Source organism: Schistocerca americana, chromosome 6, assembly GCF_021461395.2.
Source record: "Schistocerca americana isolate TAMUIC-IGC-003095 chromosome 6, iqSchAmer2.1, whole genome shotgun sequence".
Classification (NCBI taxonomy): Eukaryota; Metazoa; Arthropoda; class Insecta; order Orthoptera; family Acrididae; genus Schistocerca; species Schistocerca americana.
This window is the reverse complement of record NC_060124.1, coordinates 472,012,105-472,039,466: the sequence shown is the minus strand read 5'-3', so window position 1 is coordinate 472,039,466 and position 27,362 is coordinate 472,012,105. Positions and strand designations below refer to the sequence as shown.

The 27,362-nt window shown below is 40.6% G+C and overlaps 1 protein-coding gene across 2 annotated transcripts in view; it reads left to right on the top strand.

Annotated features, from left to right (window-relative positions):
• Window positions 1–27,362, top strand: part of LOC124620375 (serine palmitoyltransferase 2) — a 153,926-nt gene that overhangs the window by 81,022 nt on the left and 45,542 nt on the right. For both annotated transcript variants that reach the window (XM_047147049.1, XM_047147047.1), the window contains exons 5-9: window positions 9,528–9,673; window positions 19,192–19,410; window positions 26,541–26,704; window positions 26,782–26,943; window positions 27,046–27,172. In XM_047147049.1, the coding sequence (XP_047003005.1) occupies window positions 9,528–9,673; window positions 19,192–19,410; window positions 26,541–26,704; window positions 26,782–26,943; window positions 27,046–27,172 (818 nt within the window). The remainder of the gene's footprint in view (window positions 1–9,527; window positions 9,674–19,191; window positions 19,411–26,540; window positions 26,705–26,781; window positions 26,944–27,045; window positions 27,173–27,362) is intronic.

The window sequence follows — 27,362 nt, the reverse complement described above, 5'->3', positions numbered from 1 at the left end:
CCAAGGAGACTCATTAAGTCCTTTCTGGTTCTGCCTTGCTCTGAACCCACTATCCAACATGCTAAATAATACAAATTATGCATATAGTATTACTGGAACATACCAACACAAAATCACACATTTGCTAGACATTGATGATCTAAAACTACTGGCAGCAACAACTCAACCAATTACTAAAGATAACAGAAGTATTCAGCAATGATATAAATATGGCTTTCGGAACAGACAAATGTAAGAAAAATAGCATAGTCAAGGGAAAACACACTAAACAAGAAGATTACTTATTGGATTACCACAGCGACTGCATAGAAGTGATGCAAAAAACAGATGCCTATAAATATCTAGGATACAGGCAAAAAATATGAATAGATAATACAAATATTAAAGAAGAACTAAAAGAAAAATATAGACAAAGACTAACAAAAATACTGAAAACAGAATTGACAGCAAGAAACAAGACAAAAGCTATAAATACTTATGCTATACCAATATTGACCTACTCATTTGGAGTAGTGAAATGGAGTAACACAGAACTAGAAACACTCAATACACTTACACGATCACAATGCCACAAATATAGAATACATCACATACATTCAGCAACAGAAAGATTCACATTAAGCAGAAAGGAAGGAGGAAGGGTATTTATCGACATAAAAAACCTACCCCCCCATGAACCATGGACCCTGCCGTTGGTGAGGAGGCTTGTGTGCCCCAGCGATACAGATAGCTGTACTGTAGGTGCAACCACAACGGAGGGGTATCTGTTGAGAGGCCAGACAAACGTGTGGTTCCTGAAGAGGGGCAGCAGCCTTTTCAGTAGTTGCAAGGGCAACAGTCTGGATGATGGACTGCCCTTGTAACAATAACCACAACGGCCTTGCTGTGCTGGTACTGCGAACGGTTGAAAGCAAGGGGAAACTACAGCCGTAATTTTTCCCGAGGGCATGCAGCTTTACTGTATGATTAAATGATGATGGCGTCCTCTTGGGTAAAATATTCCGGGGGTAAAATAGTCCCCCATTCGGATCTCCGGGCGGGGACTACTCAAGAGGATGTCGTTATCAGGAGAAAGAAAACTGGCGTTCTACGGATCGGAGCGTGGAATGTCAGATCCCTTAATCGGGCAGGTAGGTTAGAAAATATGAAAAGGGAAATGGATAGGTTAAAGTTAGATATAGTGGGAATTAGTGAAGTTCAGTGGCAGGAGGATCAAGACTTTTATTCAGGCGAATACAGGGTTATAAATACAAAATCAAATAGGGGTAATGCAGGAGTAGGCTTAATAATGAATAAAAAAAAATAGGAATGCGGGTAAGCTACTACAAACAGCATAGTGAACGAATTATTGTGGCCAAGATAGATACGAAGCCCACACCTACTACAGTAGTACAAGTTTATATGCCAACTAGCTCTGCAGATGACGAAGAAACTGAAGAAATGTATAATGAAATAAAAGAAATTATTCAGATAGTGAAGGGAAACGAAAATTTAATAGTCATGGGTGACTGGAATTCGAGTATAGGAAAGGGAGAGAAGGAAACATAGTAGGTGAATATGGATTGGGGGGAAGAAATGAAAGAGGAAGCCGCCTGGTAGAATTTTGCACAGAGCACAACTTAATCATAGCTAACACTTGGTTCACGAATCATAAAAGAAGGTTGTATACATGGAAGAACCCTGGAGATACTAAAAGGTATCAGATAGATTATATAATGGTAAGACAGAGATTTAGGAACCAGGTTTTAAATTGCAAGACATTTCCAGGGGCAGATGTGGACTGACCACAATCTAGTGGTTATGACCTGTAGATTAAAACTGAAGAAAATGCAAAAAGGTGGGAATTTAAGGAGATGGGACCTGGATAAACTGAAAGAACCAGAGGTTGTACAGAGTTTCAGGGAGAGCATAAGGGAACAATTGACAGGAATGGAAGAAAGAAATACAGTAGAAGAAGAATGGGTAGCTTTGAGGGATGAAGTAGTGAAGGCAGCAGAGGATCAAGTAGGTAAAAAGACGAGGGCTAGTAGAAATCCTTGGGCAACAGAAGAAATATTGAATTTAATTGATGAAAGGAGAAAATATAAAAATGCAGTAAATGAAGCAGGCGAAATGGAATAGAAACGTCTCAAAAATGAGATCGACAGGAAGTGCAAAATGGCTAAGCAGGTATGGCTAGAGGATAAATGTAAGGATGTAGAGGCTTATCTCACTAGGGGTAAGATAGATACTGCCTACAGGAAAATTAAAGAGACATTTGGAGAAAAGAGAGCCACTTGTATGAATATGAAGAGCTCAGATGGAAACCCAGTTTTAAGCAAAGAAGGGAAAGCAGAAAGGTGGAAGGAGTATGTAGAGAGTCTATACAAGGGCGATGTACTTGAGGACAATATTATGGAAATGGAAGAGGATGTAGATGAAGATGAAATGGGAGATATGATACTGTGTGAAGAGTTTGACAGAGCACTGAAAGACCTGAGTCGAAACAAGGCCCTGGGAGTAGACAACATTCCATTAGAACTACTGACGGCCTTGGGAGAGCCAGTCCTGACAAAACTCTACCATCTGGTGAGCAAGATGTGTGAGACAGGCGAAATACCCTCAGACTTCAAGAAGAATATAATAATTCCAATCCCAAAGAAAGCAGGTGTTGACGGATGTGAAAATTATCGAACTATCAGTTTAATAAGTCACGGCTGCAAAATACTAATGCGAATTCTTTACAGACGAATGGAAAAACTAGTAGAAGCCGACCTTGGGGAAGATCAGTTTGGATTCCGTAGAGATATTGGCACATGTGAGGCAATACTGACCCTACGGCTTATCCTAGAAGCTAGATTAAGGAAAGGCAAATCTACGTTTCTAGCATTTGTAGACTTAGAGAAAGCTTTTGACAATGTTGATTGGAATACTCTCTTTCAGATTCTGAAGGTGGCAGGGGTAAAGTACAGAGAGCGAAAGGATATTTACAATTTGAATAGAAACCAAATGGCCGTTATAAGAGTTGAGGAGCATGAAAGGGAAGCAGTGGTTGGGAAGGGAGTGAGACAGGGTTGTAGCCTCTCCCTGATAGTATTCAATCTGTATATTGAGCAAGCAATAAAAGAAACAAAAGGAAAGTTCGGAGTAGGTATTAAAATCCATGGAGAAGAAATAAAAACTTTGAGGTTTGCCGATGACACTGTAATTCTGTCAGAGACAGCAAAGGACTTGGAAGAGCAGTTGAACGGAATGGATAGTGTCTTGAAGTGAGGATATAAGATGAAAATCAACAAAAGCAAAACGAGGATAATGGAATGTAGTCAAATTAGGTCGGCTGATGTTGAGGGTATTAGATTAGGAAATGAGACACTTAAAGTAGCAAAGGAGTTTTGCTATTTGGGGAGCAAAATAACTGATGATGGTCGAAGTAGAGAGGATATAAAATGTAGACAGGCAATGGGAAGGAAAGCGTTTCTGAAGAAGAGAAATTTGTTAACATCGAGTATAGATTTAAGTGTCAGGAAGTCGTTTTGAAAGTATTTGTATGGAGTGTAGCCATGTATGGAAGTGAAACATGGACGGTAATAGTTTGGACAAGAAGAGAATAGAAGCTTTTGAAATGTGGTGCTACAGAAGAATGCTGAAGATTAGATGGGTAGATCACATAAGTAATGAGGAGGTGTTGAATAGGATTGGGGCGAAGAGAAGTTTGTGGCGCAACTTGACTAGAAGAAGGGATCGGTTGGTAGGACATGTTCTGAGGCATCAAGGGATCACCAATTTAGTATTGGAGGGCAGCGTGGAGAGTAAAAATCGTAGAGGGAGACCAAGAGATGAATACACCAAGCAGATTCAGAAGGATGTAGGTTGCAGTAGGTACTGGGAGATGAAGCAGCTTGCACAGGATAGAGTAGCATGGAGAGCTGCATCAAACCAGTCTCAGGACTGAAGACCACAACAACAACAAAAACCCTACATGATGGACAGGTAGACAATTTAAGAAAATTATTTACAGAACGAGCAGAAACTAGCACAATACACAAAGCAATCACTCATATAAATACATCAGTTACACCATTGAATTTTCATAACCACTTCTACAACCCTTTAGATCACATAACATCAACAGATACAAAGAAAGTAAATTGGAAAAAGAAAACACTACATGGCAAGCACCCGTATCATCTAACACAGCCACACATCGATCAAGACGCATCCAACACATGGCTAAGAAAAGGCAATATATACAGTGAGACAGAAGGATTCACAGTTGCAATACAAGATCAAACAATAAACACCAGATATTACAGCAAGTGTATTATTAAAGATCCCAATACAACGACAGATAAATGCAGACTGCAAACAACAAATAGAAACAGTAGATCACATCACAAGTGGATGTACAATACTAGCAAATACAGAATACACCAGAAGACATGACAATGTAGCAAAAATAATATATTGACAACTTGGCATACAACATAAACTAATAAAACAACACGTTCCCATATACAAGTATGCACCACAAAATGTACTGGAGAATGATGAATACAAATGATACTATAACAGAACCATTATAACAGATAAAACACCACCACATAACGAACCTGACATCATACTCACCAATAAAAAGAAGAAATTAACACAACAAATCGAAATATCCATACCCAATACAACAAATATACAGAAGAAAACAGGAGGAAAAACTGAAAAATGCATCCAACTGGCTGAGGAAGTCAAGGATATGTGGTATCAGGATAAAGTTGACATTATACCAATTATACTATCAACTACAGGAGTCATACCACACAATATCCACCAGTACATCAACGCAATACAGCTACATCCAAACGTATATATACTACTACATAAATCTGTAATTATTGATACATGTTCAATTACCCGAAAGTTCCTAAATGCAATGTAACATATACCACACAGTTAAAAGGAAGTCACACTTGATCTAGGTCCGCTTCACTTTCCATTTTTAACCAGGTATAACGTCTGAGAAAGGAAAGAAATAATAATAATAACGCTTTAGAAATGTGCTCACCACCAAAGAAATGTACTCACCACCAAAGTCAGCTGACACATAATGCACTGCTGACACCTCACACATTACATCACAAGGCCATATAACTGGAGAAATTTAATTTTAGCAGCCATATTGGCATCCATAGTAGCACCTAATGAGTGACTAGTAAATTTCATTGTAAGATCGATACCTAGCATCAAACAAAAAACAGAAGTACAGTCAATTTCAAACCATTGACAACACAATGAATAACAATTTCCAAACCGAAGACAGATTAGAGCCAATAACAAACGACATTATAATGGTGCCCAGACAAGCCAACAGAAGCAAACTTCCAAAACACAAGTAACACACTGCACTAAGTCCAGTGCCATACTATCATCACTCACAAACAGTTTAGAAATACAAACATCCCACACTAGAATGCGCCACTTCTTACTTAAACATGCCGCTTGAAACACAATCTCATTTCAGAGACCACACCACAGTGACTTCACATAATGCAAGTGTTGCGTCATGGGTTGAAGCCAATGGGTGATACTGTAAACTTCGGTTGACCCAGTTTGTCTTGAAGATATGTTGTATTAACTACCCAGTTTTCTCATGGGTGTAATATTATAAGTGTTTTTTAGGAGGTGATGAAAATGTTCTTGTATACACCCTTCTTTAAAGTAAACTTCTTCGAGAAACTAAACATTTTATACGATTTTTGATACTACCATTGATCATATAATGAAACATCATTTTCTCAAATGAAAATTGTCAAGATCTCTAAAATATTCAACATAATGTAATAATAATCCATACTAAGCGTGCAGAGAGATTAGAACTGTATATATTGTATGACCTAATCCTGAACCCTTGTTTGTTGCTTTTACAGTTAAGGCTACCAAAATATGACTCTGAATGTCCCTCAGAGCTTTCTTCTTTCTGTACCCATCTTTTGAGTCTTCATTAGATAACCTTATTCCATTAGAATATTGCTGCTGAAAGATAAGGGCTATGCAGTTTTAATCTTCCAAGAAATTTTACATCAGTGGATACATTACTTAACAGATAGGGAATATTTATAGAAAGTGATGATGTTATGGGAGAAAGGGGGGGAGGGAGGGGAGGTAGTGCTCCAAGACTTAGTCAGCCTATGGTCTCGGTATCTGTATAATATTAACTGTTTGGTTGCTGTTGTCAGGTTAACTCGTCATACTCTGCCTTCCCAAGGTGCAGTTGAAGAGTTTAAGTGTGGCCTCTGGGTTTTCTTTCAGTGCTACTTCCTTGCCGACCCTGAGTGCTGATAACAAATATATACACGCAACCAGTCCACATACCTGAGTGCTGTTGAGGAGTTTCAGCATACACCAGATTTTGTGCTCCATATCTTGGTAGCTTTTCACAGCTGTGGCCACTAATTTGTGTTTGAATACTGTGTTTGTTGTGATCTTGTTATGCTAGTTTAGCTTTCACTTTATGTCTTACAGTCCATCACTGTATTTTTATCGACATATGTTCTGCAAAGAAAATGTCACACCACCTTGGTTACACTGAGAATAACTGAAATACCCACAATACGAAACAGTGAGGATGACTTATTTGATGTCACCATAAGTGATAACACTGCTACAGATTCTTAATGCAACAGTCCTAACCTGTATACGTCAGCAGGTGTGGCACTACAGTCATATTTTTCAACAAATGATGTAATTGATTGTTCTTCTGAATCCAAAGAATCTGACAGTGATGGTAACTTCTGGATTGGATTAGAAACTATTAAGGAAAAAATCCATCTTTACATATCTACAGATTTGCAACAAGGGTAAATACACAGAGAAGCTTCAAGGTCGCTAACTAATTTTTACACATACTATAATGTTAATCTCGTCATTAGGAAGAGTTGGAAACCATATTACTTCAAGTTTTTGCTTGTCCATCCTTGTGATTGGAGGTCTGAGGAATGTTGACTGTTGACTTACGTAAAAAGATGAAACCCTACAGCCATTCTTATGATGTCATTTATTGTATGGCTACCAGTTTTGGAGCTTCAGTCTACTATCTTCAGGCCTTAGCTGATGCTAAAGGAGTTAACACAATCCGTATACACAATGCATCAGTGGCCAACATAACTGGTTTACGCAGACTGCCTACAGCTGTGATGTTATCTCTCTGACAATCAGTTGACTTAGTTGATAGCTGATGGTTGGAGAGACAACATCCCAGTTACAGGTAGTCTGCATTAACCAGTTACGTTGGCCACTGATGCATCGTGTATGTGGATGGTATTAACCCCTTTAGCTAAGTCCTGAAGATTGCGCACTGAAGGAAAAGATCTGGTAGCCATGCAGTAGATGAAATAACAATGGCCGTAGGTGTTTCATTGTTACATATTACTTCATCTCACGTAAGACTTGCAAAATGATCACAATGAGAAAATTGTAGAAAATAGAGCTGATACAGAAGTTTACTGACAACATTCGTCCCACACATAATTCGCAAGCGGAACAGTGAAGGGGGGGATCAGTTAAGTGGTGCCAGAGGTACCTTGTGCCACAAATCATTAGGTGGTTAGTGGAGTGTAGATGGAGATGATAAATCTTAGACAGAAGGAGACATTGCAGAAGGGCTCTAGACATATCCAGCACAAGATGATGTGGGCCCCTTGGATAACTGTGCCTCAGGTAGAAATCCAGATGCAGGCTACTTAGCGTAGGTAGAAACATCAGGCTATAATGACACAGTTTTCAGTTCAGGTCATTATATTATGCACTTCTTTATCATTTATCTAAATTAATAGCTTAAATGGGTTTATCTGTAAGCAGAATATTGGGATCTGGAGAAATGTGAAATTTTAATTAGATGTTGAGCACCTCCTTCCTCCACAGGAAGCAAGAGTTTCAAACAGCTTGAATGCATCATATTATAGTAATATTGCTAAGCATTTACATCTGCTCTGCTGTCCGCAGCTTGTGGTCCAGTGACTAGCGTTGCTGCCTCTGGATCACGGGGTCCCAGGTTCGATTCCCAGCTGGGTTGCGGATTTTCTCTTCCTGAGGTCTGGGTGTTTGTGTTGTCATCATCATCATCATCATCATCATCATCATCATTATTCGTGACAGTGGCTTGATTGGATTGTGTAAAAAATTGAACCATGTAAAAATTGGGACTTTGTACGGGTGCTGATGACCGCACAGTTGAGCGTCCCACAAACCAATCATCATCATCATCATCATTTGCTCTGCGTTTTGAGGTGAATGTTTCTGAGATGATTAGAAGAAATTTATAACTAGGACAGTGGTTGTTCTCATTCACGTACAGTGTATAAGAATTTAATTCGAGCAAATCGCAACTAAAAAGGATTTTAATGAAAGATAAAAAGTTTTATAAAGCTTTTACATTCACATGATATTAAAATGTGGGGTGACACATCATATAGTAAATCAAAATATTTCTTTTAGAGGATAATTTATTAATAGGAAGCATGATATACTAATTAATGTATCTTGTTAACAAAAGATGCAACAACTCATGTTTAAAATACCAGCTAGTGAGAAATATCTCAACAAGTGGAATGGAAGCAGAAGTAGCCCCTATGGTCTGTTTAATGCTTGCTAAATGCTTTATTAGGAACATATTGAGGAACAAATAGTACAATAATTGTGACCATAGATCCAAAAACAGAAAGATCATATACAATAAAAAATTCGAGCAGTTAATGCAAGACATTAAGAAAAGAATTGTAAAATTTTAACAAAATTATGTGTGTGTGCTTTAATGTAATTGAAGACAAAGTTTGCATCCTACGTTTATTTATTTGGATTGAATCTCAATAAACATTTCAGTTAGACTGGTTCCTTTAGGAGTAATTTTACAGATACAGTAATGGTACAAACCAGGTGCTTAAGCAAATTGTGTATTCCAATTAGTCCATCTCTAATGACCTATTCGTCGACAGGCCATAAACACTAATCTACTCCCTCTCCTCCATCTCCTCCTCCTCCTCCTGTTCCAATTTGATGGTCTGCTTGCCCAAAAGAGGATGAGAATTTTGTGTGTGTTTGAGAAGAGAGGGTCTGGGAAGTGATTATTTTAAGGTCATACTTTTAAATAAGGCATCTGTGTTATGGGGAGGGGGGGTTGTACACACATTTTGCATTCCTTTTAGACTGCCTGTGAAGTTTACAATATGCATTTCATTCACTGATTCCAACTAACATTTACTTACATGCACCTATTACTTCTTACAATATGATCATCTCATACATCCTTTTAATGGTGTTTGAATGTGCTGCAAGACTTACATATTTTTTGTGCCATAAATCTAGAATTCAGATGATGCCTCTTACTATTAATATGTTCTTCATGAATTGTTAGCAGTTTGGTGTGGCTTCATTGTCTGTTTCTCACATTTGCTTTTTCATGTTTCCTATTCTGACCAGTTTTCGTGTAATTGTGCAGTTAATTTGTGTTCTTGTTTGTTTGCAATAATGGAGCAAATAATCAATAATCATAACATTTTTAGGTTTACAGGTACTGAAACACAGTGCCTAAATTTGGGCTCTTACAATTACCTAGGATTTGCTGAAAAAACAGGCCCATGTGCTGATGCTGCTGAGAAGTCTATAAATGAATGTGGCATCTCCACATGCAGTCCTGTACAAGAGATAGGTATAGTACACTAATAATAATATGTCCTGTTGTCTTAATGCGTACTGTTAGGTACGAGCTGTTTCATTTTATGTCTGTTGGAAATCATTCATTAATGAACGGCTACGAGAATTGTATCATTGCTATTAGTTCATTGATACGAGATTTATTGTAAACTACGTATCAGTTTAGTCTAACAATGGAAAATCCAGAATGGAATGTAACAGTATTATGAGAAGGAAAGTTGCTACTCACCATATAATGGAGATGCTGAGTCGCAGATAGCCACAACAAAAAGATTTTCGCACACAAAGCTTTTGGCCAATGGCCTTTGTCAACAATGTGTGCGCGCACACACACACACGCACACACACACGCACACACACACACACACACACACACACACACACACACACACACGTCATCTTTTGTTGTGCCTATCTGCGACTCAGCATCTCCGCTATATGGTAAGTAGCAACTTTCCTTCTCATAATATTGTAACAGTTTAGTCTGTTTTTATTAATAAACTGAAGCATTAATTAAACTCCAGGCTGTTTAATTTCTCTTTCCGGATGATTCATCATGTTTCATAGATTCCCTAATAAAAACCATCTTAGGTGATGTGGAAGGAGACAAGTTATACGAGGGCTATTCAGAAAGTAGGGAACATTTTGCATTAAAAAAAAAAAAAACAAGTACAAGAAATACATTTTATTATGTACATCTGAAAGAGCGACTGACATACTACTTTTCCACGTTGTCACCAAACACATCGAGGTACTTAAATAATAGCGGTGGACAAGCTTTGAAAGACCTTCGTCATAAAATTCTGCCGCCTGAGACTTAGCCAGTGAGTCACGCCCGCCTGGAGTTCCGCGTCATCATCAGAGCACTGCGTTGCAAGTCAGTTCTTCATCTTGGGAAACAAGTGGAAGTTGCTTGGTGCAAGATCAGGGCTGTAGGGCGGATGAGGGAAAATTTCCCATTTGAGTGAATTAAGGAGTTCTTTAGTGCAGTTTGCCATGTGAGGTCGGGCATTGTCATGCAAAAACAAAATTTTGGACGTCAGCTTTCCTCAGCGTTTGTTTTGAACTGCTCTTCTAAGGCTGTGCAACGTTGGACAGAAAATGCTCAGGTGCCCACTCTTGAACTTTGGTTTGGTCATTTTTAAACCGAATGCACCATTTCCGGACAGAACATTCACTCATTATGTTGTTTCCATACACTTCGCACAATTCATGATAAATTTCTATAGGTTTCAGGTTTTTTGCCAACAAAACTGTATCACAGACTGCACCTCACAACTGGCAGGATTTTCGATTGCAACCTCCATTTCAAATTCACATATCGAAAAAACCAGATGTGCAGAGACTTTCCCGCTGTCATGGATGGTTACTGACTGAGCTGCCGAGCATGCACATACCAAAATACATGCGATCGGCTCACGCCCAGTGGCGTCATATGAAACGTTCCTTACTTTCTGAATAGCCCTCGTATATTAACTTTGGGCAGTAGTAATTAGAAATTGTACTGATTAATAACTATCATTAAACTGCTTTCAAATGTTTGTGCTTACTTAGTTAACTTTAATGTCACAAAACTAGCAGGTAAATTGCTCCTCCCTCAGTTGTATTAAATAGCTACATTTTTCCTGCTATTGTTAGCTTAATATTCATGAGCTCATTTCTCCTTATTGTGAAACAACAGTTACCTATGTGCCATAAGAAAGAGACATGTTTATGTTCGAACATTACTACTTGATTGCCACTATCACATATGTTCAAGACTAGAATCTGGATAATCAGATAATTTGTAACTCTGATTTAGAAAAGTGATTTTAATTTTGTAGCAAAATCTTAAGGAATCTCAAATACACTCTAAACTCAGGCAAAAATCTGTATCTAAATTGTGTTTGTTGTAATGTGATTGGGCAAATAGTAGTTCAGCAGAATTACGATTAACAAGTAATTTGTGGATGTGATGAGGTGACTACTGTACTTAGGTTTGTTGGGAGGATTCGGGGGAAATGGGTCACATCTGTAAAGCAATCTGCAACTAATGCACTAGTAGTGACTGCGTTAGCATCTGGAGTTCTTATAAAGCAGACATTGAAGGAATTCAGGGACATTAAGGTAGGATTGTAACAGTTCTGTATAGCTCATAAAACAAATTGAAGCTCAAGAACCTTTTAAATACACTCCTGGAAATTGAAATAAGAACACCGTGAATTCATTGTCCCAGGAAGGGGAAACTTTATTGACACATTCCTGGGGTCAGATACATCGCATGATCACACTGACAGAACCACAGGCACATAGACACAGGCAACAGAGCATGCACAATGTCGGCACTAGTACAGTGTATATCCACCTTTCGCAGCAATGCAGGCTGCTATTCTCCCATGGAGACGATCGTAGAGATGCTGGATGTAGTCCTGTGGAACGGCTTGCCATGCCATTTCCACCTGGCGCCTCAGTTGGACCAGCGTTCGTGCTGGACGTGCAGACCGCGTGAGACGACGCTTCATCCAGTCCCAAACATGCTCAATGGGGGACAGATCCGGAGATCTTGCTGGCCAGGGTAGTTGACTTACACCTTCTAGAGCACGTTGGGTGGCACGGGATACATGCGGACGTGCATTGTCCTGTTGGAACAGCAAGTTCCCTTGCCGGTCTAGGAATGGTAGAACGATGGGTTCGATGACGGTTTGGATGTACCGTGCACTATTCAGTGTCCCCTCGACGATCACCAGTGGTGTACGGCCAGTGTTGGAGATCGCTCCCCACACCATGATGCCGGGTGTTGGCCCTGTGTGCCTCGGTCGTATGCAGTCCTGATTGTGGCGCTCACCTGCACGGCGCCAAACACGCATACGACCATCATTGGCACCAAGGCAGAAGCGACTCTCATCGCTGAAGACGACACGTCTCCATTCGTCCCTCCATTCACGCCTGTCGCGACACCACTGGAGGCGGGCTGCACGATGTTGGGGCGTGAGCGGAAGACGGCGTAACGGTGTGCGGGACCGTAGCCCAGCTTCATGGAGATGGTTGCGAATGGTCCTCGCCGATACCCCAGGAGCAACAGTGTCCCTAATTTGCTGGGAAGTGGTGGTGCGGTCCCCTACGGCACTGCGTAGGATCCTACGGTCTTGGCGTGCATCCGTGCGTCGCTGCGGTCCGGTCCCAGGTCGACGTGCACGTGCACCTTCCGCCGACCACTGGCGACAACATCGATGTACTGTGGAGACCTCACGCCCCACATGTTGAACAATTCGGCGGTACGTCCACCCGGCCTCCCGCATGCCCACTATACGCCCTCGCTCAAAGTCCGTCAACTGCACATATGGTTCACGTCCACGCTGTCGCGGCATGCTACCAGTGTTAAAGACTTCGATGGAGCTCCGTATGCCACGGCAAACTGGCTGACACTGACGGCGGCGGTGCACAAATGCTGCGCAGCTAGCGCCATTCGACGGCCAACACCGCGGTTCCTGGTGTGTCCGCTGTACCGTGCGTGTGATCATTGCTTGTACAGCCCTCTCGCAGTGTCCGGAGCAAGTATGGTGGGTCTGACACACCGGTGTCAATGTGTTCTTTTTTCCATTTCCAGGAGTGTAATTGGGTTATTTGCTCTCTTGACCACACTGTTTGTGCACATCCGTTAGTCACCTACATGCACAGATGTAATGTATCTGGATAGCGCATTGTCTACCATGCACTGTTAGACCAGCATTTAGAATAAATATGTAGGTGTAGACATTTACATTGCATTTCATTTAATTTATCATTATTAAAGTATATGTGTGTTTCTACATCTACATCTACATCTACATATATACTCCGCTAGCCACCAAGCGGTGTGTGGTGGAGGGCACAGTTCGCGCCAAAGTCATCTTCCCCCTCCCCCCTCCTCTCCCCCCTTCTCTACCCCCTTCTCTACCCCCTTCTCTCTCCCCCTCTCTCCCCCTCTCTCCCCCTCTCTCTCCCCCTCTCTCTCCCCCTCTCTCCCCCCCTCTCTCCCCCCCTCTCTCCCCCCCTCTCTCCCCCTCCTCTCCCCCTCCTCTCCCCCCTCTACCCCCTCTACCCCTCCCCCCGTCTCCCCCTCCACCCACCCCCCTCCACCTCTCCCCCTCTGCCCCTCCCCCCTCTACCCCTCCACCCTCTCCCCATCCCCCCTCCACCCTCTCCCCATCCCCCCTCACCCTCTCTCTGTTCCACTCCCGGATCGCGCGAGGGAAAAACGACTGTCTGAACGCCTCAGTACAAGCTCTTATTTCCCTTATCTTTGAATGGTGATCATTGTGCAATTTGAAAGTTGGTGGTAATTATATATGCTCTGCATCCTCGGTGAAGATTTGATTTCGGAATTTAGTGAGCAGCCCCTTCTGTTTAGCACGCCATCTATCTGCAAGTGTGTCCCACTTCAAACTTTCTGTGAGATTTGTAATGCTCTCGAGATGGCTAAATGTACCAGTTACGAATCTTGCCGCTCTTCTTTGGACCTTCTCAATCTGTTGAATCAGACCCAACTGGTAAGGGTCCCATAGAGACGAACAATACTCCAAGACTGGACAAACTAACTTATTGTAAGCTATTTCCTTTGTTGAACGACAGCATCGCTTCAGGATTCTACCAATAAACCGCAATCTAGAGTTCGCCTTACCCGTTACTCGTGTAAACTGATCATTCCATTTGAGATCATTTCGAATAGCCACACCCAGATACTTGACGGACGTTATTGCTTCCAAAGACTGAGCATTTATTTTTTACTCGTACATTAATGGGGATTTTCGCCTTGTTATACACAGTAGGTTACACTTACTAATATTGAGAGATAACTGCCAGTCATTACAACACACATTTATTTTCTGCAAATCCTAGTTGATTTGTTCACAACTTTCGTATGATACTACTTTCCTGTAGACTACAGCATCATCGGCAAACAGTCCATTAGGTTATTTCCGCTTTTTTGATATTGTGGGGAGAGTGAATCTGTGTGATAGGCCCTTACTGTGACCCAGTTGTAGACCTATTGAGCTATCATGCGGGCCATTCATTAGAAAGCCTGGATAATCAGTAAGTGTGACAGTTTTTGAACAGTCTGTACAGGTCATCAAGAAGTGGCTTATGTTTGTTAAGAATGGGAATAATCCCAGTATTAATCGTTGTGAGACTCCATATTTTATGGTTATTCGTTTCTGAGTTTAGTTCAGTTCAGAAATGCAACTAGTGAGTGCACGTTTAAGCTTTTTATTATGAAAGAAGACTGCCTCCATGCTAGTTGGATGCCTTTAATGCAACATTTTACTTTTCAGAGTAAAATTTTATGACTCACAAAGTCAAAAGCTGTGGCAAGGTCATGGAACGTGCCAGTAAAAAAGATTTTTGTTGTTAAGCTCTGCTAGGACGCTTCTTCTTCTTCTCTCTCTCTTTCTTTCTTTCTCTTTTATTTATATTTTAGATCAAATTATCTTTTTCCTGTAACAGGTCTTTTATGAAAGGTGGTCTGAAAAGTAGTTAATGAAGAAAGATCCAGAGTGAGCATATCAGTTTATTACATTAGAAACAGTATTGTAGCCAAAAAATTACTGTATCCATTTTTACTGTTGTCATAATATTCGCTAATTTTGTTAGTAATTGTAGTTTTAAACTGGTTGGATGTGCAAACAAAGTCTGCTTGATTAAAGCTAATACAACTGTATGTAGTTCTTTGTTGGCACGTGCAATATTTATTTACATTGTGAGAAAATAATCATTGAATATGGTGGTCATTGATTTCAGTATGTCATCATTTCTGTCACAACTATTATCTGGTAACAGTGTCATTTACCTAACTATTTGTACTACTATCACTGCTCCAGATCTCATTTTCTGTTGCTTCTTTCCTATTTTACTTTTGATATACAGTACATGTGTTTCACAGTTTTGATAATCCTGGAAGGTCATAGCACTGGTGATTTTATTATTATTTATTTTTATGGCTCACATGCAGTTTAAAATTACAGGTATATGGCATTAGAAATAATATATATATAACAGGAATATGAACATACAAAACTACATATAAAGCTAACTAAATGTCAATATCTAGGTTCCTAATCCATATAAGAGCCATATCATCAGCTTTCATGAGGTCATTCCAACTCCTCTGGTAGGAACACAGGGGGTATTCATTCCTAATGTGACTGATAGTCTGGTTCGGAACCCCACAGTCACAAACTGGAGACTGTGTTGCACGCCATTTGTAAAGAGCGTCTGCACATCAACCATGCCCAGGGTGAGCACTGTTAAATTTGACCCACGGTTTCCTGTTGAGTTTTGTGCCAGCAGTATCATAGTTATACTTTCAGAACCACTCAAGCTGTTCAGAATTTTCAATAAGTAGACAGCTCTGGTCCCACAGGCCTTTCATCGTGGTATCACTGGCATCTAGCTGTTTTGCTTGTCGAAATGGTGGGGTTATTGAACCGAGTCTATTTCGTCGTAAACGTGGTATGTCTTCGTGTTTGGGTGATTCCAGGTTCTCCTTTAGCTTGTGGTATTTCTTAAGCAAGGCCTCGCTTCTGCAGATTGCAGATGGATCGATGTTGCTCAGCAGAGGAATCCAATAAATCGGTGTTGGTCAGATTGCCCCATTTATTAACTGCTTAGTGTGGTTCAACTGGACACTGATAAAGTTGGTGTGGCAGCTGTTTAGCCATACACTTCTCAGCTGATGAGAAGACCAGCGCAATGGAGGATTTGCAAAACTTATCTGCTGAAGCTCCCCATGTCATTTCACACAATTTTTGAATAATATTGTTACGACTTATCTTGGCAGCAGTATATTCAAGATGTTTTTTATATGAAAGGGAGCAGTCAAGGGTGACACCAAAGCACTTACGGTACTTGGTATGGCAAAGGGAGTTTCCATTAAGTTTCACTCTGAGCTTCGCATTAATTTGTTTGTTTGTCAGATGGAATTCACATACTTCAGGTTTACTTGTACTGGGTTTAAGTCACCACTTTCTAAAATAGGCGCTCATAATGGCTATATCATCTGGGAGAATTGTCTCCGCTTGTCCAAGGTCCTGGGTTATATGGACAAGAGCGATATTGTCTGCATAATAGAATTTTGTTGACCTGGTATTGGGGAGATCGAAGATTAAGTTGAATAATAGAGGGGCTAAGACGGAGCCCTGTGGTAGATCATTACTTAATTTCCTCTCCTTGCTCACATTTTCTCCCAAGTAAACATGGAAATATCTATTGTTTATCATGGTGTTGATGAGGGTTACAGTTTTTTGTCATCAGATTGTTTTTAGTAATTTGTATACTATCCCTTCTCACCAGACTTGTATCATATGCCGTGGTTAGGTCTATGAACATGATAGATGTCTTCACGTTTTTTTGGAAACCAGCCTCTATGAAAGTTGTTAGGGTCAGTACCTGGTCGCCGTAACTTCTCTGTGGCCTGAAACTCCCTTGCTCAGCTGAGATATATTCGAGAATGAAGCCACTAATTCTAGTGTAGAGGAGCTGCTCCAAGAGTTTATAAATACAGCTCAGAATGGAAATTGGTCTGAAACTTTTGAGGGTGGTCATCTGGTATACCTGGTTTCAAAATTGCCACTATTTTTGTTCTCTTTAGATCGTTTGGCAGTGATCTACTATCTAGGATGTTGGAGAAATGGACCAGCCATTTTTTCCCACCATTACCCATGTTGATCAGAAATTCTGGGTGTATATTATCCAGACAAGGTGCTTTATCATGGTTAATTTTTTTTCAAGGCCTCATCTAGTTCAGTCAGTGTAAATGGTGAAGAGAAATTGGATTTGTTTGGGCTCTGAGCTTTTAGAGATGTGAGTTCTTGTTTTACTTGGAAGTATGTTGTTTGTCATGGGATGATCTGGTATTTCAGCTATAAGGCTAGCGATGTGGCTATCTGAAATACATGGTTTCTGCCCCCCGATTTATTGGAGACTCTACCAAGCTTACGCTGAAGTCTCCATGCGTTTCTACGTGAATGTCTGAATTTTACATTTTCTACCATCTCACACCTTTTACTCTTCTAGCAGCGTCAAGACTTTGGAGGAGCTCGTCTGCAATATCACTGTTGCCAGTTTTGCTGTACAGTTAATAAAGTTGTTCACAATGTATTCCTTTCTGTACCAACGAGGGATAAACTTCTTACCAGCAGTAAGAACAGCTCAGACGAATTGAGCGTAGTTTTTACGTTTTGGTGGAATAAAACAGATGTATTTATGTAGGTGGTCAGCCAAACTCCACCACTCAGCCCTGTGGAAGTCCCATCTGGGTTATGGGATAGATTTCTATTGGGACACAGAACCCCATATTGAGGATTACTAGCCTGTGCTGGCTGTGTGGGAAATTAGATATGACTTCTCTGGATATAGGCACTGGGTGCCCTCTGCAGTCCTGGGACACAAAGCAGAGATCCATGTTGTAATCTCTTCGCCAAGTGGCTAATCTGAACGTTCCTAAATCCTTGGCATCATAAACCAGGTACAGATTTTCGTTTTCAGCCCAATCACTGAGCGCAATACCAAACTCGCCGTCGCGTGCATACTTACAGTGACCATGGTGACTATTAAAACCTCCAGCATAAATCAGTGGGTGGTCAGTAATTGGCAGAATATCCAGTGGCCACAGCACATTTGGTGGCTTGTAAATATTATTTCTAAAGGTCTCCTCTACTTGTGTAGAGACATAATGGATGTTGTTTTCTGTATTTGTGGAAATGAGACGAGCATGCTCGACATTGCTCCTCACATAGGTGGAAACACCATACATACTGTGATGTGTAGCACCCGTAAGATTTTAGCCATGGATCCTACCTCTTTCACGCAGGCCTTCCTCAGTTGGAGCATGGGTTTCCTGGATTAGAACTTTGTCAATATCATTATCTACAAGGAGTTTAGATAGGTACTTGCTTTTAGCTCGGCTAATGCCTTCCATGTTTAAATGGCCTACTCGGATTGAAGGGCCGAGTCTTTTAATCAGTTGGTCCTGAAAATTCATTTTTTTAAAGCTTTTTGCTTTGCATGTTTCTAGCTAGGAAATCTCGTATCTGGTCTGGCTGCCTATTCATTCTAGATCATTTAGCGTTTCTCGGGGTGCATGTGTAGTATTCTGCTATGGATGCGAGCTAGTTTACACCTCAGTACTGGTGATAATGAGTATCTACTTTTGATCACAGCTTGTACTTTGAATTAGATAGAACTCTTTCTTGTTGCTACAACATAGTTTAATACCAAGTATTGTCAATTCACTACCTTCATCTTAATTTAGTCTTGGCCATTTTAGGTAACAATACTTGACCTGCCTTGTAAATCTCTACAAATTTTTCATAATGTCTAAGAGAAAAAGTACTATATTGATTAATCATTGTAAATACTCAAAATATTAGAACCATTGTGTTACATCTGGCACATTCACCTATTTTCGTAGTAAGACTGTAGAAAGTATGCTGAAAATTATTTTCTCAAAGGTACTCTGTTGATTTTGTGTTTATTAATGATCACCATCTGTTACAGGTACAACACCATTGCTCGTGGAACTGGAGCAGACAACAGCCAGGTTTCTCAGAGTAGAAGATGCCATTGTTTTTGGGATGGGCTTTGCAACTAATGCTCTTAATTTACCCAGTATTGTATCAAAAGGATGTTTGGTGCTCAGTGATGAGAAAAACCATGCATCTCTTATTTTGGGTTTACGTCTTTCTGGTGCCACCATCAGAGTCTTCAGACACAACAGTACGTAAAACGATTCCCTGTCTTTTGTTAAGATAGAGTCTTGCAGTATATCCGGCATTATATTATGTAATTTTGAGATTTTAATTTCTGTGCAACTCCTCTGTCTGAGAGTCAGGTTAACTGCCCAGTTCAGCAGTTTTTGTTGGTTTTACAATACCAAGTATTAGGTGATACAGAAATACGAAATATTCAGTGAAGTGTCTATGTAAACTTGGAACTGCAATCCATCACAATGGAACTAGTAGTGGGTTTCTAATTATCCACAACTTTGTACTTGGAAGTATCCAAGCGCCTTTGGCATCAGGATGCTTTTTAATGCTTTATATTTTAATCAAATGACCGTACTCATTTGAGAATATGGTTGTGTACTGTAGCCTTTATACTGTCATTACCTTGTCTCAAATAAATTTAAATTGTAAATGTGACTAGTCTGGCCTTGGCAAGCAGAGACTGTGCTCTTGTGTGTGTGTGTGTGTGTGTGTGTGTGTGTGTGTGTGTGTGTTTTCTGACAAAGGCCTGTTTGGTTGAAAGCTTTGTTTGACAGTCGTTTTGTTGTGCCTATCTGCAACTCATCATCTCTGCTATACAGTGAGTAGCAACTATATAATAGTGTCATTATTATGTCCTGGAATTTCTTTTGTATAACTTAAATAGTTCTACTTCTTATTTAGTAGTTTCCTAAGTCATAATGGGCAATTTTATCTCAAATCATAGAAGACATGTCAATTCATCACCATGAATGCCTTTGCTTTAAAGCTCCCTCATTATGTGTTCAAATTTAGTTCTCTCTCACTCACTCACTCACATATGGGCTTCCTTTCAACATAAATAAACCACCTCCATTAGGACCTTGCTGAGTATCGTGGTGCGGGTCCCCTGCATCATTCCCCTATGCTCTGTCAAGAAGCATGGGACTTCATTTCCATATTGTTTGTTTCATATGTTAGTAGTTACTGTAATCAAAGTGGGCAGTATTTTTCTGAATAAAATGTTAGAAATTTTTCAACATTCTGCGTATTTCGCATCATTGAATTTCTAGTGTAAAATATGTATGTAGCAACACTGTTTCCAGCTTTTTTCTGTTTACAACAAATAAGTGAGAACTTGCACATGCATTATTCTGCAAAGGGTGCTATGTTTGATTTGAACTTTTTGTTTGGTACAGTGTCCGTGAGGAAATACAGTAATGAAAGAGTGAGGTTTCTGGACTGTGAAAAAAGACACAAGAAGGTGGTGTTTAAGAAAAGTGAAAAACACTTCACAATTGTTGGGAATGTGTCAGAGGCATTGTAGAAATGTCTTTGTCCTCAAGTAACTGTGTTACCATCACATGCATTGTGCAGGAATTGCTATACTCACTTATACAAGAAATTTAGTGATAACCCACCTGAATGATGGTAGCACTTCTGTTGTGATCCCTAATACATCCACCTAAACACACAGCCAAGATAAGAAGCACAAGAAGAAAATGGTATGTACAAAGAAAAGTAGAACAACCTGAAACAAGCAACATCTTCAGAACTTTGTGAAGTGTATAATGTAGATGCACCTGGCGCAGAACTTGAAGATAGAGACATGTGCACCCAGTGTGATGTATGTTTTCAAAACCTAAACATTGCTGCCTAGGCACCCACCCATACTGAGAAAGTACATTCACGGACACTGAGACCAGGTAGCTACTCCAAGAAGCAGATACAGAAATACATATAAACTTCCTCACATTATTTAATTTCAAAAGCTCGAAAATAAAGAATGGAAAATTGACACACCCAGATTCCTACTGCGGGCATCCATTGCGAGATGATATGCTTAATATTGCTCTGGACTATTCCGTAAGTGAGGACTTACACTGCAGCCAGAAAAGTCGTAATCAGGCTGATGTTATGGTGAAAAAGTTAAAAAGATACCGAGACATATGACAAGATCAGTAAGAGAAGCAAGAAACATATCTTCTTAAGGAAAGGAGAACCCAAATTTAAAATTTGGTCTCTCAAAATTCTACTCCTTATAACCAAAATGGATAAAACACCAGACATGTGCTGTCGCTTCTAGTTTTTTTATTTTTTAAAATTTTTCCTTTTTTATGACACTTTCACAAAGACCCTCATTTAGATAGTTCTATAAGTTTTAAAAAAAATCACTGGAAAACCAAAATATTTTAGTTTTTGAGAGGTTTCTTGTGGAAACGTGGGAAAAATGTATCTAAAAACAAAGATGATGTGACTTACCAAACGAAAGTGCTGGCAGGTCGATAGACACACAAACAAACACAAACATACACACAAAATTCAAGCTTTCGCAACAAACAGTTGCTTCACCAGGAAAGAGGGAAGGAGAGGGAAAGACGAAAGGATGTGGGTTTTAAGGGAGAGGGTAAGGAGTCATTCCAATCCCGGGAGCGGAAATACTTACCTTAGAGGAAGAAAAGGACAGGTACACACTCGCGCGCACACACACGCATATCCATCCGGACATACACAGACACAAGCAGACATTTGTAAAGGCAAAGAGTTTGGGCAGAGATGTCAGTCGAGGCGGAAGTACAGAGGCAAAGATGTTGTTGAAAGACAGGTGAGGTATGAGCGGCGGCAAATTGAAATTAGAAATTAGCGGAGATTGAGGCCTGGCGGATAACGAGAAGAGAGGATATACTGAAGGGCAAGTTCCCATCTCCGGAGTTCGGACAGGTTGGTGTTAGTGGGAAGTATCCAGATAACCCGGACGGTGTAACACTGCGCCAAGATGTGCTGGCCGTGCACCAAGGCATGTTGAGCCACAGGGTGATCCTCATTACCAACAAACGCTGTCTGCCTGTGTCCATTCATGCGAATGGACAGTTTGTTGCTAATTTGATTTGAACCCAACAATTACGTTTGTTATTGTCACTGTTGCATTTCGAAATCTTTCCTGTCATCTTATTTTCTCTTTATGTTTTTGCAAGTAGTTTCACTTTGTATTCACCTCCTCCTCTTTACCGAATCTACCATACAATTTTATCCCGCCTATATATACTCAATAATACGTAACCCACTTCTAAACCATAACCAAAAATTTTTTTTCCGCTTTCAACACTACCGCTGCTATAAAATCCACGGTTTCCAGTTCACAAACAGTTCCTTTCAGCTATTAAACAGCCTTTTCGGCTAGTTCTAATAAGTTTCGCCTTTTTTTTCCGTTTCCGTTTTTCCCACATCACTGATCTTTTTCAGCTGCTTCCCACAGGTTTTAATGTCATTATTTCTTCGTCAGACAATTGTTAGCCTCATTTTCACAATCTGCCACCACAAAACCACTCCTTTTAATACATTTGCACGCAGTTTTTTCGAAATTTTCCCGAATTGCTCCACCTTTTAACGTGTTTTGGCGGCAACACAACCACCTAACCTTTGTGCGCATCGTTGTCTACCAACCCAAGTTCACCACAGGATCAACAAGCCCAGCTATATCCAACACTTTTTCACCTTTTTTCACACCAGATCTCCAGTTGCTTTCCAGTTCACCTTTATCTCTCCCCATATATTTTTATTTTCATTTTCATTTCAGCCTCACGTTGCACTTTCCACCTTCTAATACCATGTCACCCTCACACCATCCCCACAACGACCCCATTAAGTTTTATTTACATTCCCTCCGCAAATATGCCTTCGCCCTAGCCAGATTACACTCCCATATTTTATTTTCTCAAGCTTGTCTGGCATTTGGCATTACCCCCAAAGGCCTCACACTTAAAGTTCCCATCTCTGGCTGTAACCCTTCTTTCCATCAGTCCCTATACCAGTTCCAAACTGAACAATCCATTGCCGTCACCCACCTAATCCTTCACCTACACCTCAACTCAGCCAATGAACACACCCGTCAACTCCTATCCTTATTAAAAGTCCTCAGTCTTTCCTCTCCCACATCCACACCGGCTGTTCAGAGCATCCTCTTACAGGCCAACCGCAAATTAGAACAGCATGCCACCCTCCACCTCAAAAAACTATTCAATCTCCTGGTTTCCCACCTCCGGAAAGGCAACTCGCTCACCCTTCACAACCTTTCCAGCAAACCTCAACCTCCTCTCATTGCACACAGACCCAGTCTCTCCCATCTACTCAATCTCCCACTTCCAGCTACACTCCCCCCAAAACCTCAAAATTCCAATCAACACAATCTGGGACCACAACACCCTAATTCAGTAGTTAACCTCTCCTCCAAACCTCTCTCCCAATCCGAAACCTCTGTCCTATTCAAAGGCCTCACCTTCAGCCCCACTCCCAGATTCAACCAAACAGCCCTTGTCAAAGATTTACTGTCCTACACCCGTGCTCTCTGCTGGAAATATCACTTTGCCACGAAGAAAAAGATCCTAATCCTACTCCTAATGATCCAACTCCCCAAGACACTATCCAAATTGAACCCTGTCTGGAACAGTTCCGTCCTCCGTCACAGTGGGACCCACCTCCTCTTCCTCAAAATCACCCTCTCCAAACTTCCCAGGAATTTCTGACTTCCAGCCTTGCCTCTCAATCCTTCTCAAAAAACCTTAATCCTACTCCCAACATCACCACTGCTGAAGCTCAGGCTATCCGTGATCTGAAGGCTGACCAATCCATCGTCATTCTTCCGGCGGACAAGGGTTCCACGACCGTGGTACTTGATCGTCGGGAGTATGTGGCTGAGGGACTGCGTCAGCTTTCAGACAACACTACTTACAAAGTGTGCCAAGGTAATCCCATTCCTGATATCCAGGCGGAGCTTCAAGGAATCCTCAGAACCTTAGGCCCCCTACAAAACCTTTCACCTGACTCCATCAACCTCCTGACCCCACCAACACCCCGCACCCCTACCTTCTACCTTCTTCCTAAAATTCACAAACCCAATCATCCCGGCCGTCCCATTGTAGCTGGTTACCAAGCCCCCACAGAACGTATCTCTGCCTACGTAGATCAACACCTTCAACACATTACATGCAGTCTCCCATCCTTCATCAAAGACACCAACCACTTCGTCGAACCCCGCGAATCATTACCCAGTCTGTTACCCCCCGAAAACCATCCTTGTAACCATTGATGCCACTTCCTTATACACAAATATTCTGCACGTCCAGGGCCTCGCTGCGATGGAGCACTTCCTTTCACGCCGATCACCTGCCACCCTGACTAAAACCTCTTTCCTCATTACCTTAGCCAGCTTCATCCTGACCCACAACTTCTTCACTTTCGAAGGCCAGACATACCAACAATTAAATGGAACAGCCATGGGTACCAGGATGGCCCCCTCGTACGCCAACCTATTCGTGGGTCGCTTAGAGGAAGCCTTCTTGGTTACCCAGGCCTGCCAGCCCAAAGTTTGGTACAGATTTATTGATGACATTTTCATGATCTGGACTCACAGTGAAGAAGAACTCCAGAATTTCCTCTCCAACCTCAACTCCTTTGGTTCCATCAGATTCACCTGGTCCTACTCCAAATCCCATGCCACTTTCCTTGATGTTGACCTCCACCTGTCCAATGGCCAGCTTCACACGTCCGTCCACATCAAATCCACCAACAAGCAACAGTACCTCCATTATGACAGCTGCCACCCATTCCACATCAAACGGTCCCTTCCCTACAGCCTAGGTCTTCGTGGCAAACGAATCTGCTCCAGTCCGGAATCCCTGAACCATTACACCAACAACCTGAAAACAGCTTTCGCATCCCGCAACTACCCTCCCGACCTGGTACAGAAGCAAATAACCAGAGCCACTTCCTCATCTCCTCAAACCCAGGACCTCCGACAGAAGAACCCCAAAAGTCTGCTTGTGTCTGTATGTGTGGATGGATATGTGCGTGTGTGCGAGTGTATACCTGTCCTTTTTTCCCCCTAAGGTAAGTCTTTCCGCTCCCGGGATTGGAATGACTCCTTACCCTCTCCTTTAAAACCCACTTCCTTTCGTCTTCCCCTCTCCTTCCCTCTTTCCTGATGAGGCAACAGTTTGTTGCGAAAGCTTGAATTTTGTGTGTATGTTTGTGTTTGTTTGTGTGTCTATCAACCTGCCAGCGCTTTTGTTCGGTAAGTCACCTGATCTTTGTTTTTTTATATAATTTTTCCCACGTGGAATGTTTCCTTCCATATATAATTTTTCTTCTACAGATAATTTTGAAATAATGATGTTACACATTCGCTCTTGACCTGTATGATTTGAGATGAAATTGCCCTAATTTAAGAAGTTCAAGTTGCTATTGGAAAATTTCTTTGTAGCGAAAATCACTGAGCTAGTATAAAATATGTTTTGTGCATACTTTTGTATGAAAACAATTTTATGAAAGTTACCTCCCTTGATATTTTTGCTTTCTGCGTCAGTACTTGACAGATGCACTAAAATCCTTCACAATCCATATGTATTTATTTACTTTTATTTGCAAGCAAACATCTCTTGCAATTTCCATTTGCCCCATATACACCAAAATCTCCTCTGTTCCTCCATCTATTTGCTTCGAGTGTGTCGTTCTAGAAATTTTTATTACCAAATTAATTAGCTGTGGATTACTGTGGTAATTTTGTTAAAGTGCTCATGTCCCTTATCTTTGTGTGACAATGAAAAAAACTTGTGCAACTTTAAGAAGGTAGAATGGCTGGCCATTATGTTCCTTCAGGATGCAAAATTCCAAGTACTCCAGGTAGGTCCATATAGAAGTCAAATTAACGTTCCAATTTTCGCAGCTATTAGAGCCTTCTTCGGAGAGGGGAGAGGGATTGATAGAGAAAGGTTGGTTTGGATGAAATGTCATTCAGGCCTCACAATGAAAGGGACTTCCATGTTGATGAAGATAAATATGACAGCTGCGAGTCAGTTCATGCAGAGCAGTTGCAATCATATTTAATCAAAAAACTGTAAGAAAAGTCTTAAGCCAAAAAAGTCTATGTCTTTGTCAGAATATTGGCCAAAATAGAAAGTAGCAGTTCAGTTTTGCATTAATTCATGGTACAGTCCTTGTCATGTGGGGAAACTATTTTAATGTATCTACCATATACAATTTTTGATTAAATTGGTATATTTCAGTGACTCATTATCTTCAAATCCATCAAAATGAGCTGAAAAGTTTGACTTTGAGACTTGCTTTGATTCATTATTTCTAAACAAACTATTTTAATTTTTTTCCCAGATGTGAAACATTTGGAAAAGTTGCTGGAAGATGCCGTTGTTTATGGACAGCCTAGAACATACAGACCATGGAAAAAAATATTGATAGTCGTGGAAGGAGTTTTTAGCATGGAGGGATCAGTAGTACACCTGCCAGAAATCATAAGATTGAAAAAGAAATACAAGGTATAAAATTATGAATTTTGAAATATTTTTCTTTTTACATTTTTCACAAAAATGTTCATGTTATTGTCAATTTTTAGGCTTACTTATACTTGGATGAAGCACACAGTATAGGAGCGATGGGAGAAAGAGGAAGAGGGGTGTTAGATTACTATGGCTGTGACCCAAAAGATGTTGATATTCTCATGGGGACATTCACTAAAAGTTTTGGTTCTGCTGGAGGGTATATAGCGGGATCAAAGGTGAGATTATCTGTTTTATTAGTAAAAAATGATGAAAGGAAGCATCAATCCATAAATCGAAAATGCTGTTTTGTAATACAATTTCTATATTTTCATTGGCAGAAACTTATCAGTTATCTTCGTGTGCACAGTCATGCTGCATGTTATGCAGCATCAATGTCACCACCTGTTATTCAGCAGATACTCACCTCAATGAAAATAATAATGGGAGAAGATGGCAGCAGTGAAGGTGAGAGAATTTAATACACTCTACTATATGTGCATCAGAAATCAAATTTTGTGGAAGTCCTTGTATAAAAGAAATATTCTAAAAAGGAAATACTATATTAGCGAACTAAAAATATGTAAAGGAGGCATGTCTGGAAACCTAGTCATTGCTTAAAAATATGAATTGCAGATAGGGTTATAAATGTAAATCT